We start from the raw sequence: 13,777 nt of genomic DNA on the forward strand, positions 1-13,777 counted from the left end.
ATGTTGATAGGAAAGAAGGATGCATGTGGGGAAAGGCTGGTGGTATTTGGAATTCTACTGTCTACTCAATTTTGCTGTGAATTTAAACAGTTCTAAAAAGTAAAGTTATTAAAAAGTAACAATAAAAGCCATAGGTCTAAACTTACAGTTGAAAAGAATTTAGGTGTTGGAGTTAATGAGACAAGCTACAACCATTTTTTCACTTATCCTAGATTCCCCTTACCTTTCGACAGCACTTTTGGGGTGAATGTGTATTGCTGCCCTTGTATGTATAAATGTGAATGCCTGAAGTGAAAGTAAACTGCATATAAATTTAATAAGCACTAAGTCCTCTAGTGATAACCCCAGGAGGCAAACATTTCAGAGTTTACTACCCAGTTTTCTCAATTAAATTATATACAATCAATTATAAGATAAAGTGGAATGATAGAGCAGTAGACTATAAAAAGGACAGTATTATAAGAATATTTCATTCTAGACCTGATATAAAGATTACAAGCAACATTACACAAATAGAACTATGTTATCCCTATATTGCCTTTGATTCTTCCTTTGAGTCAACAAATGTATTAACTTTTCTTCAGAATGTACACTGTAAAAGAATAAATTTTGTTGGCGTCTTTCTCCTTTAGAGATTCATAATTTACTGCTCCTTTAGAGATTCATAATTTACTGTGGGAAGGAAGTCTAATGAAATAACTGAAGAAAAAGGTAATTTTGTTTAGGAGATTGCTCTGATGAAGAGCCTTTATGTTTTTTGCACATAGCCACATTCCCTTATAAAAACAAATGTGATTCTTATGGCTCTGGGCTTAGCAAAGCAACTCCAGCTTTTATTCTTAAACTTATGTGGTCATGTTTTGAGCCACTTGGCCTTGTTATCTCATTCCAGCTTATTGTGCTAAGGGGTGAGCTCCTGACTAGAAGAGTCACTTTATGGATCGGTCATCACTTCATTAAGTGAGTTGGTATGAAAATTGTGCTTGATAGGGATGGCAATGTCTCGATCAAACAATGCTTTTTAGGTCATGTGGGGGAGATACAAAGCTTGTGCTGGTAGTGGAAGGAGAATCAAATACATAGGCACAAATCACATTTCTAGAGAGAGTTTCATCATTCTATCTGTAGGAATCAATAAATTTTTGCTCCTGAGGAAGAGGACAGTGTTGATGGCTAAACCCAATAATTCTTAAGTTCTTGAACAGCTTTTTGGTTCCCAAACTCCACCTCAGACCTGAGTCCCAGCTGTAATTGTAATTCTTGATCACCAGGAGTTATTGCTAATTGGCTTGAGGTTCTAGAGTTCCTAACTTCTAAAAGTGTTACGATACTACCCAAACCCCTCCCTTAAAAGAAAGAAAAAAATCAAGGTATAATTTACATATAGTAAATTATATGTTAGTAAAGTGCATAAACCAATTTCAATAGTTACATACACAAGTTTTTTCCCACATACTCTGTTCCCACTCCTCTCTCCTGTGCTATTAGTCATACATACTATGTCTCTTATAAGCCCATCAGCACAGTTACGCTTATTGCTTTACCCAGTTGTCTTTTAAGTCATCAGAAGACAGAAGTCATAAACCAAAAAGTGTATTTTATATTTCCCTACATAATTATCTTTGCTAATACTCAATTCTTCATGTGCATTCAAGTTATTATTGTAACAGGAATTTTGGGGGGTCTGGTTACTCCACAGTCATAAGCCAAACACAAAAGACAAAATCAAGGGATGGATGCCTGAAGTACATAAGTGGGGAAATAGGTGCCCTTGTGCCCCGGCCCCCAAGATTGTTCCTCCAGGTGTATCTCCCCCCAAAATTGGTGATGACATTGCCAAGGCAAGTGGTGATTGGCAAGGTCTAAGGATTACAGCGAACTGACCATGCCATACAGACAGGCCCAAACAGTCAGCTCCTTCAGCCTCTGCCTTCATCATCAAAGCCCTGGAGGAAGCACCAAAAGACAAGCAGAAAAGCATTAAGCATGGTGGTAATATATCACTTCTGATGAGATTGTCAACATATCCGAACAGATGCCACACTGATTTTTAGAGAACTCTGGCACCATTAAAGAGATCTTGGGCACCACTCAGTTTGTGGACTGCAATGTTGCAGTCCTCCGTGGAGTGTCCAGCCAGTTAAGAGAAACAGGGAACTATTCCGTAAAGGATCATTTGATAATGGGAGGGGGTGGGGGAAGTTGGTGGATGGAAAATCAGGTTTAATCATTTGCTGGCCAACCTGAGGATATGGGAAACTACTGCCACAGAGACCATCTGAACTGCAGAAATTTATATGGGAGGATACTAAAGAGAGGCTAAAAGGGTCAGTGTTAGTGGGATTTCAAGGAAATAGGCAGGGTACTCCAGGAACTGCATTTATGCTGCTTTCTTTTTTTTTTTTATCTTGTCTGATCTGCAATGGCACTGGTGGGCCAGTTTTTCACTAAGATATTGAAACCATGGTTTAACCCATTGTTGCTCTGCTACAGACATGAATGAGGTGGGGAGAAGGGAAAAAAAGCTTCGAGAGAGACCAGGCCTTGATTAACAACTTCTTGTAGGTGAACCTGAGGAACTTTGGCATAACTTGAAGCATAATGGAATTTTTTTTTATATTATGTTTTTCATAGTGGAATCATTAAAGCAGAGGTAATAATGCAAAGTCAGGCTCTGCCTCAAGACGTATTCTCTCCCCAGCACTGTGCTGCCAGGAGCCCTTAATCTCAAAGAAGGACGATGTCATATAAATGTTTAGTTTGTTTTGAAATCGATTTCTTTTTTAAAATTGTGATATAATTACCACATAACACTTTGTTGGCGTGAGGGGTGACCATAAAGATTTGGTGTGAAAGTATTGTGATTACAAGAAGTAGTTAAAATCTATGTGTTGACTTCTCTCTAATCAACTAACAGTGAAGATTTAGCATGTCTTATTTTAAGCTAACAAAGCACCTGTGAACAATCGAAAGCATGACTGAAGTATACGAAATGTGCATATTGTATTTGGAGACACGAAGCAATTCAATTTCCTTTCCTTTCGTGGGGTTCAACTCTTGCGGCTACCAGCCCTCTTCCCTGCCTCGCATAGCTCTTGGGTGCTGAGATCCGCAAAAGTTCTGCGGGTCACTGTTCAGATGATACAGTTTTGGTGGGGAAGCTGTATCTTTGGGCTACTGCAGGCTGTGAAGCTGGGGATCCCTCTGACCCGCGGGGGCCCCCCCGCTGCAGGCGGAGGCAGCGCCCCCTGTGGGCCGCTGGAGGCCGCTGCAGGCCGCGTTGAGGCTCCGGGAAGCCGGGAACATGGCGGGGCCGCCCGGGGTCTCTGCCTCGCCGCGGGACCGGGAGGGACCCGCGCCCAACGTTGTGGCGCGGGCCTCGCAATGGGCGGATGAGCACCTGCGCCTCGTCCGGGTACAGGGCCGGGGCAGGGAGACGTCTCCGGGGAGGCCCCCGCGTGCACCCGCTGGCTGGCCGGCTCGGGGCCGGATTTGGAGGCCGCACTGCCTAGGGCTCGGAGGACGTGGGGGGCCGGGGCGGGACGACCCTCTGCGCGTTGGCCCCGGTCACCTCCAAGGCCTGAGCCCCGGGACCTTGGGAAGCCGGGTAGAGATTGGGGAGGCCGGAGGATGGAGAGCGAGGGCTTGTAGGCCTGGGGAGAAGGATCTTTTTTTGTTTTTGTTTTCAAGTGTAGAGTCCCCTTAATCCCACCTGGGGAGGGACTTCTTGGGCCATCCCACTGGACAGAGCAAACACCTTGTGATGTGGACGGTTTGGGTGGTGGTGGTGGTGGGGGGGTGTACAAAGAGGACTTCCCCAGGGGACTGTCGTGGGTGGTGATAAAAGATGAGGATACACAGTACGCCATTGTTGGAAAATACAGAGACCTCTTTGCACCTGTGGACATAGCTGCACATAAGACTAGTCTCGACTGTAAATGTGTGAGCGTTTAAGAGTCCAAACACATCTCGCGGGAGATCAGAACCAGACAGTAACTTTGGGAAGGAGCTACATGCTTTTAAATTGTATTTAAAGGTCGGGTGAGTCTTGGAGGAGTCAGAAACACTACTGAAGAAGTCCCAGAACTGATCCTGGAGGACTCTAACATTTACAGCACAATGGAGTGTAAGGAGGAATTCAATAAAGTCTAAGAAGGAACAGTTAGAACAAGGGGAAACTGGCGTGCTACAAGCCTAGGGAACAATGTTTGCAGAAGGAGCTAACTATATTAGTTAACTGAGAGGTTAACTATTGCAATAATTAACTAAGAAGTTGAGTGGGAGCATCAGCTTTGATATATTCAGCAGCCAAGATCAGGAAGCCTGGAGCAGGTTAGTTTTTTACCCACCTGTGTACAGTCCATCAGGTAGAGCTTACCACTTCCAAATGCTGAATATCTATGTAGTCAATGTACCGCAGCTATATGGTATACATTGACATGGCCTGGATTCTTCCTGCTAGGCAGGAAGAGATGTATAGGTTATTTCAAAATTTAAAAAATTCCTCAGCAGGATCGAGAGAGGAAACAGTTTTTAAAGTAGCACATGGGCATATTCCAAATATGTTCCAATTAAAGACTACACCCTTGTTTTTATTTTCAACTTCTTTTCTTACCTATCTAATTGTATTTATACAAGGGGAGCATGATAGATGATTACTCTTGCCCAGGGTGCTGCTGGACTCTCTTATTTTAAATTACGCTCCTTTAGCTTGATTTCAGTTTAAAAGAAGCACTTTCAAAACATCAACCTTTCTCCAACTGTTTACAGCACCCACATGTATTTCCTAGGATGCCATATTTTTAAGATTTGATAATAAAGTTTTCTATCTAAATCCCCACCGTAGACTCGGGGTCACGCTTTACTCTGAGTTCCTGTGGGCACCACACAAGAGATACTAGACTGACATATTCAAGGAACTCATGGTTAAAATAATACAACAGTAGAGTAAAAGATTATGTATATAGTTGCTTTGTTCACCAGTTTATTTGGGAGACATAGGTGAGGACTCATGCATGGATGGACCTTAAAGTTGTTTGAAAGAAATGGGCCTGGCCAGATAGATGTAAGGGCAGTCTTCCCTCCCCTACTTAGTACATTTAATACTGTGAAAAATTAATTATTAGTGAAACTTAATGATTAACTCTCTCTCTCAAGAGCATCAGCACTATAATGGCCATAGCTGGAATAACCTTACTTCTAAGAAGTGTTCGACTGGTAAGTTAAAATAATTAACTCATTTTATGATAAGCAATAGATAGTTAATTTTTTCTCATTTCAGTTTTTAGCTCAGGCAGTATATCATTTTGTTACTCAGAAGCTTTTCAATAGTGTTTTAGAACAATAAACATATTTTCAAGACTTGATCTAAAAGTAACACATCCACAGGATTTTATGGAAAGTAATTGCACTCCCTATATTTCCATAACCACTTTTCTTCATGCTTCAAAAGGAATCTGAAAAGGATTTCATTTGCTAGAATGGCACACTCACTGAATTTGCATTTTAGCCTTTGTGGGTTTTCTTTAGTAGTTTTAGATTTAGATCAGTAAAATTATGTCCCTTAGCTCTGAATAATTTTATACCTTCAGTTAATGTTCTTTCCCCCCTTTCAGTCATGCTTTAATAATAGGTTGTGGAAATCCATTTGCTAGTTCTAGATTTACAAATCTTTTTTTTTTCTTTTTAACTATAACTGATTCTTACCATAGGATATAATTTTAGTGTCATTTTATGAACTGGCTTAGGTTTATTGCTTCTGTATATATTTATTTCCTGCATTTATTATCTTATTTTGTCTTACATTGTCATTGCCCACAGAGTATTTACTCTACTGAGCATCTTTTCCAGCTGTTGCTTCCCCACCCGACTTCTGTGTAAAAACTTTTAGGCTCTTTGCCTTTAACTCATTTTTAACCTGCCATTCTAATAGATTCTTATTTATTAGTCACATTTGCGATTTTAAAGTCATTCATTTGTAGCTAATATGTGTATTTCTTTAGAAGGGAGCTTTTGAAGCTTTCGGTTTTTTCATTCCATTTTTTCTTTATCTTATAATCTATCAATGTGTCCTATAATGTTTGTATTTTGAAGATATCAAAATTGCTAAAATCTTAGATGATCTGTTAAGAGTTTAGGTAAAAAACAATACTGAAAAGGCCTCCGTGCTGCCTAAGGGTTAAGACAGCATTTCCACGGTGAAGGTCCACCTCAAGGGCCTGGGTTCTATCCCTGGCCAGAGAGCTGACCCACCAGGAGCAGCAGACCTCACATGTCTTGTCCACTGCTCCCCTCAGCAGTGTATTTCAGTACATTATCCTCTTCTGCTCCCCACCCTGTCCCTGGTGAATCCTCTCACCGCCCCTGTACCTTTGGCCTGTACCCCAGTTCTGTATGCATAAAGAAATCTTTTAAAAAACATATATTGCAATTGCACCTCAGAAATCTCATTTGTGTTATAACAGCTCCCACGCCCCACCCCATCCCCATGTTTTCCTTAAGCTTTTGGTTTAGCAGAACCAAGTCATTTACCCCTTTGAACATACCTTGTGTGAAATTTATATATATTTTTTGAAGATTTATTTTTATTTATTTACCCATACAAGAACTGGGGTATAGGGCAGAGGTGCAGGGTTGGGGCTGGTGCGAGGATTCACCAGAAACAGAGTGGGGAGCAGAACAAACAGATCTATTGAAATACACTGCCAAGGGGAGCAGTGAGCCAGACAGGAGAGCTTTGCTGGGCCCTGTAGGTCAGCTCCCTGGCCAGGGATCACTCTCAGGCTGCAGTGTCTGGCAATATCTTGATAGAGCTGAGAGTTTAAAATTGCACCACCAGCGAGGCCTGGAATTTATATTTTATTTAATTATTTATTTTTTTTAGTACCAGGGAATTTATATTTTATAATGTTGATTTCAACTTTACTTTCTTTGGATCTTCTGTACTAACTTACCCTTCTGTATACCTTCTCTGTACCTAGCCATGATCATGAATGAAACTTGTCCCTGTCTGTGGTTAATGTGGAAGGCTGGTGTAAAATGCTGGCTGACCCCAGGCCATTACCAGGATATTAGGTGTTTGCTGTTCTGGTGATTGCCTAATGCGGACTGGTTTGGTTTGTTTGTTTGTTTTTCCATCTTATTCCATCTGACATAAAATAATGAGGAAAATAAAATGTTGTTGATTAAGTAAGAGTTCTAATTTAATTCGACTCGGCTTTGTTTAGATTCTCTCAGCTGTACCTGGATGAGGAGATTGTAAACCTATACATTAGGGTAATAGCAGTTTAAGCGAATGTGTGTCATGCCAATACTAACTGCTTTTTGATGAATTGCGTCATATGTTGAAGATATAAACTTACAAGTTAGGGGTCCACTTAATGGTTTTTACATAGTAGCTTGAAATAATAAGAGTAACCAAAGATTTCTAACTAATGTTCCTATAAAAGCTTCTTATTGAAGCATAATAAATATTACTATAAAGTTAAAAATCAAATAGAAAATTTTGTTAAGTGTTTAATTTGACTTAATTTGAAAATGAAAATAGTAATAGAGTGTTATATTGCTCTCCCTTTAAATCAACAGACATCAAAATTTACAAGTTCTTCTGATATTCCAGTAGAATTTATAAAAAAGAATGTTAAATTGCGTGGACGTTTACGCCGAGTAACAGAAAATGGTTTAGAAATTGAACATATTCCCATTACTTTACCTATTATATCTTCATGGCGAAGTAAGTAAGATACAATAATAATTATTGTACTGTTCTTTTATATTAGAAGTTATTTAGAAGGTAGCAAAAGATGGCATTTTATTTTTTTTAAAGATTTATTTATTTATTCATACAGAACTGGGGTACAGGCCAGAGATGCGGAGGGTGAGAGGATTCACCAGGGACAGAGTGGGGAGCAAACAGGAGGATCAGAGGAAGTACACTGCTTAGGGGAGCAGCGGGCGGGTCAGGAGAGGTCTGCCACGCCATGTGGATCTCCTCAGGAGCAGGTGGGGATCGAACTCTTGCGGAAGTGGCTTAAGCTTCTTAGTGTAGTGCTTTAACCCGCTGCGCCACCAGGGAGGGCCATCATTTTAATTTTTAATAAGTCTCCATTGTCTGTAACAGAAAGTCCCAGGTTTTGGCCTTATGTACCAAGACCTATTTGGTTACAGTTTTTGTTTTTCCTTCCCACCTTTTTTTTTCATTCAGGCGTTCATTATTTTATTCAGGCATTCATTCTTTCCACATGTATTGAACACCTATTATGTAGAGCACTGAGTCAAACATACAAAACCACCTCAACCCTAGGGGAAAGGTAGGCAACAAACACTTGGAAAATTGTCCTAGGAGCCATGAAGAAATGCAGCAGGATGGCGGGATGAGAATCATTGGGGGTTACATGAAGGCGGAGCTTACACAGGAAGAGCAGTGGAAAGGGCCTCATGGAGGAATTGCTTTTTAATCAGAGACTGGAAGAACGAAAGGGGTTGCTAGGAGAACTTAGAGCAGGGCTCTGTCAATACGAAGGCTCATGTGGACAGAGGGAGAAGGAGATGAGAGACACTGAAGGAGGCTGGAGAGCTGGCAGAGGCCACATCTTTCCTGCTCCAGTCCCATTTCTCCCTACTTCTTGTCAAAAAGCCAAGTGACTTTTGCAACTTTGTACTGAAATTAAGCTCTCTTCTTCCAAACTTTTTTAGAAGAACCATGTGGTGCTTTGCTTGTTAAACTAGCTGGAGTAGAACTCACAGAAACTGGGAAGGTATGGTTACAAGAAGAGCTTAAACCTTCCCAAGTACTATGGTTTCAGCTTCTTGGAAAAGAGAATTCAGCACTCTTCTGCTGCCTTTTAGTGAAGAAGGTAAGTAGTATAAAGAAATTATGGGCATTATTCTATTCTTATCACTTAATCATAAATGTCATTAATTAGAACCTTGAATATATAATTTTTAGAAACTGTTCTTACAGTGATTATGTATACAAGCCAAGTGTTTTATACATAAATTTTGTTATAAGTTTTTCATTTTATATATATTATTGAAAAAATAAAAAATCACAAAAAGGGGAAAAAGATTTAAATGATTAATGATGCTGAAATTGCTAACTAAAGAGGTTTTTTAATATATTTATTAAAAATGTATGAAATGTATTATTTATGCATGAGCCTATTTTATCACACTTGTTATTAGAAATCACTTGTTGAGAGACTTGTTAACTGGAAACTACAGGGAGTGAAGGTGTTTTCTGATGGTAAATGTTGCCAAATCCGGTCTACTACCTTGTAGATAGAGATGTATTAACATATAAGTCTGAATTCTAAAAATATTGATCGTATTTTATACTCTGAGCTTATTTAAATTGAACATGTTTAAATATTATTAAGAGGAGTAGCTGGCCATCTGAAGATGTTGCCATATTTTTGTAAGAGTGTGAGGAAAATGACCTCACCCCACTTGGGTTCTCCTAAGGTTAGACAGATGAATAATGTCGGCCAGATGAGTAGGAGAAAAGACCCGAATTTAGTAATCTGTGTGTGGATAATGCACATGACTGTAAATTCTAAAGAAGAGTGGAGAGGGCCAGTGATAATCATCCTGTGTTTTGGGGCCTGGGTTATCCCATGACAGATAAGAAGGGGGTGACCTTATCTTCACTCTCACAGAGAGGACATGTTCACCAATAGACCTGTACCCAGGTGTTAGTTCCTCCAAACTGTAGTCTTCTTAGTCACTGAAGGGGGAGCAGTGACTTTCTCAGATTAGGAGAAAGAACAATGGATTAAGAGCTCCTAAAACCATCACTGCTCGCAACTGAAAACAGTCTGCGTTCTTGAAGTCATGGTAATAGATCTTCCTGCAGCTCACAGCTCTCTAGTTCGCTTACTGAAAGACGCATGCTGAGGAACACCCTCCTGACCCTTTCAGGGAGTTCCACACCACATACCCCTTTATGTCACTGGATGTTGCCCAGCTCCCTTAACATTGCCGTGTGGATGCCTTTAGTCCTTGGATGTGTTTAATCTAAATTCTTCTGTTGGGCAATCTTTGGAGAAAGGCCATGGAAAAGTAAAATAGTAGAAATACAGTTTTTCTTAGTTTTAAATTAACCTTTATATAACAAACAAGAATAATTGGAAGAGAAAAATGACCTCATTAAACTGATTAAATTGTGACCATTTGGGTCCTCCCTGAAGGCGCAAGGAGTTAAAGGGCAGCGCTATGACGCTATCTGCAGCCACTGCAACAAGAGTTTGATCCCTGGCCAGGGCACTGACCCACATGGCGCGGCAGACCTCTCCTGACCTGCCCGCTGCTCCCCTCAGCAGTGTACCTCAGCAGATCTGCCTGTCCTGCTCCCCACTCTGTCTCTGGTGAATTCTCTCACCCTCACTCCTCTGGCCTGTACCCCAATTCCGGTATGCATAAGTAAATCTTAAAAAAAAAGTGTGACCATTTTAATTCTTGGGATCAAACTCATGCTGCATTGGCTGGCAATAGCTTGATAGCACTCTTTAAGCTCTGGGCCACCAGAAGTCCTCTTCCTGATTTTAATTCTTAAAGGCTTTTGAATTATTAATAGAAAGCCTAATGAAATCCATTCATTTTTGCATGTACAGATCACTCAAAATAAGAAATTCAGCACTGATTGGTTGAGACATATTTAAAAGTAAGCTGAATGTACAGAATTGTATAAATAATCCCAAAGGCCTTCAAAGGGCCTCTTCTTTATTAAGTTGGGTGTCTTGTTTTATCCCCCAAGCCATTCTGTGGAAGCATTGCTTTTGTTCCCATGTACATGTGGGACATGGCACCACCTCATGCTCGCTCCTGAGCCCACACTGAACTTTCTATACCTTTCCTTCTATTCCCAGAACGTGACATGTGTGTCTTGTAATTTACTTCTGCTGGTTTTTACTAATGTGTGAGGCTGAATATCACTTTTTCTGATTTTGTTCCAAGGGAATGAGGTTCTAAATTTAAAAGATTGAGAGAAATATGATAAGCTCTTTAAACTGCATCAACTTAAAAAAATTATTTCTCAAAATTTTATTTATTTATTTTAAAGATGTATCTCTTTATGCATACACAACTGGGGTACTGGCCAGAGGTGCAGGGGCCATGAGAGAATTCACCAGAGACACTAGTGGGGAGCAGAACAGGCAGATCAATGAGGTACATTGTTGAAGGGAGCAGCAGGCTGGTCACACGAGTTCTGCTGCACGATGTGGATCAGCTACAGGGTGGAGTGAAGTTGCACTGAAATGGCTGTGTCTGTGGCTAGCTTACAGTGCTGCATCCTTACCCGTTACACCCCCAGGGAGGGCCCAAACCTATATCAACTTTTTATCATCATGTCCAAAAGTTACTGCATTCAAAGGAATAAAAAACACAAGGATACCTTAGTTCTTTAGGCCGTCTTCAAAAATGGTTTCTACCTAAGCCTGGAGTTGTCAAATTTTTAGAACTTAACTGTGAATTACTTGTGGAATAAAACTATCAAATTTTTAATGCTTTCATAAAACTAGTCTTAATTCGGTTAAAACCCCAAAAGGACTATAGAAATAGCTAAGCAGAATCTCCTTTGTACTGTAAATTAGTGGGAAAGAAATCCTATTTATCTCATTTCATTAGGAAGTGAGATAGTCCGTGAATGAAATTTCCGGGAGCATGAGGATTACAGAGCCAGGACTATTTTTATGTTAATTATTGTATGGGAATTATTTTTAAAATGTATTGACATGAGTGCTTTCCTAAACACTGGCATCTGAACCTAATTTAACAGCTCAGTGATGATTCAGTTCATTTTGCATTTGTCTACTTTTATTATTTTTCCATTCCATTAGTTTCTTTTGCTATGGTCTCTGTCATTTGCTATCCCCAATGCACCAATCCCATCTAAACAACAACAGACATTTCCAAAAATGCCATTTAGACTTGATTGCTTCTAAACTTCTTTGGTTAGATCAGTGAGCTCGTGGGGATCTCTAGGTTGTAAAAGAGGCAGTTGACTTTGAGCAAGACTATCTATGTAATGAAATTCTTGGATTTTGCTGTTTACGCTCTTAATGTCCCTTTTACATTCTATCTTTGACTTTTCTCTAAGAGATTGACATTGCTGAATGATTGATTTTAAAGTAAGCTTTTGGGTAAACCAATAATTTTCTTAAATAACTATTTATTTTCTTCAAGGGTAGATACTTTAGTGTGAGTCTGAACGAAGAAATTTTGAGAAGAGGCCTTGGCAAAACTGTTCTTGTTAAAAGTCTAAATCATGATTCTAAAATCTACTGGACAATTCACAAAAATTTACTTAAAGCCGAATTAACAGCTTTAAAGAAAGGAGAAGGAATATGGAAGGAAGAATCTGAAAAAGAAAGCTATTTGGAAAAATTCAAAGACTCCTGGAGAGAAATGTGGAAAAAAGACACTTACTTTACAAGAATGGAGTCAGATTTCAACCTGAAAAAAGAAAGTTATTATGACAAATTTAGAAGGACTCATGAAACCTGGAAAGATAACATGAGTAACTGCTCCTTAGTACTGAAGTTTAGAGAACTTGTGAGTCGCGTACACTTTCGAAGAAAGGGGTGAAATATTGCAAGAGGTCTGGAAGTGACTACACAGGGAAAATATGTAAATATGTGGGCTTTTTTTTTTTAATTGAATTGAAATGGAAATTTGCCTCATCCTTCAAAGTTGCAGTCTAATAGATTTAGATATTTAAGATGATTGTTATAATATCAGTCATTTAAGCAAATTGTGATTAATGAAATGTACCTTTTGGAAAAAGTAAGCACTATAAAAAGGATGAAAAATATTTACATGCCATGCTAATATTTGACAGGAAAGTTTAATGATCATTTTTGTGTTATTTTAGTAACTTTGGGCAAACACATTCAATTTTTGCTTAATGGGAATATCATTTTTCCTTTTTCATCAACTTTTGGTTATTTATAGTAAAGGGATCCTATTAGCAGTTCTATCTGAGACTACTCTTTTCTTCCAGCTGCTTTCTAGCTGCTTGTGAATTTGGGGCAGTGCCGGAAGAGAAGAATGGCACATTTCTCCAGTCATTCCCCGCCCCCCCCCGCCCCCCCGGGGGGATAATCCTGAGGACAAAATACTTGCTGAGGATGGCAACGCACAGGCAAAAAAGATTAGAGACACCTTATGATTTTGTCAAGCCCCTAAAATAACCAGTTCTTGAAGTTTCTTGCCTTCTAGTTTCTCAGTATGTGACCCAGTAAGTTTATTTTTAAGGACAGATTGATTTGGTGTGAGAATTTGACAGACACACATCCTCTTTCTAAAATCATTCTGATGGGGACCCCCCTGGTGGCACAAGGGTTAAAGATGCAACACACTATGAAGCTATCAGCAGCCACTGCAGCAGGAGTTTAGTCCCTGGCAAGGGAGTCAGCCAACCCACATGGCACAGCAGATCTCTCTGTTGGCTCTCTGCTCCCCTGAGCAGTGTATTTCAGTAGACCTGCCTGCCTGTCTTGCTCCCCACTCTGTCTCTGAAGAGTCTTTTACTCCCCCCCCTACCTCTGGCCTATACCCCAGTTCTTGTATAAATAAACAAGATTCATTTATTTATGCATAATATATGCATGAACAATTGTATAAATAGTAAGATTATTTACACACAATGCATAAATGAGATGTATTTATATACGCATAAGTACATAAATTTATGCATACAAGAACTGGGGTACAGGCCAGAGGTGTGGGGGGTGAGAAGAGTCATCAGAGACAGAGTGGGGAGCAGAACACACAGCTC

At 39.8% G+C, this 13,777-nt stretch overlaps 1 protein-coding gene across 3 annotated transcripts; it reads left to right on the forward strand.

The window, feature by feature from the left end:
* The first annotated feature begins 3,295 nt into the window (after window positions 1–3,295).
* Window positions 3,296–13,451, forward strand: LOC101625708 (chromosome unknown open reading frame, human C3orf33). 3 transcript variants are annotated; one of them, XM_012724820.1, is made up of 6 exons: window positions 3,332–3,415; window positions 4,037–4,332; window positions 5,158–5,217; window positions 7,585–7,732; window positions 8,695–8,855; window positions 12,184–13,451. In XM_012724820.1, exons 3-6 carry the CDS (start codon window positions 5,173–5,175, stop codon window positions 12,583–12,585), a joined length of 756 nt encoding a protein of 251 aa, XP_012580274.1. In that variant the 5' UTR covers window positions 3,332–3,415; window positions 4,037–4,332; window positions 5,158–5,172; the 3' UTR covers window positions 12,586–13,451. The 3 variants fall into 3 exon arrangements, with proteins under 3 accessions (XP_004682383.1, XP_012580274.1, XP_012580275.1); XM_012724821.1 differs by having other exon boundaries at window positions 4,037–4,126; XM_004682326.2 differs by lacking the exon at window positions 4,037–4,332 and having other exon boundaries at window positions 3,296–3,415.
* Window positions 13,452–13,777: the final 326 nt, after the last annotated feature.

Source organism: Condylura cristata, unplaced genomic scaffold (assembly GCF_000260355.1).
Source record: "Condylura cristata isolate star-nosed mole 26May11 unplaced genomic scaffold, ConCri1.0 scaffold00014, whole genome shotgun sequence".
Taxonomy (NCBI): Eukaryota; Metazoa; Chordata; class Mammalia; order Eulipotyphla; family Talpidae; genus Condylura; species Condylura cristata.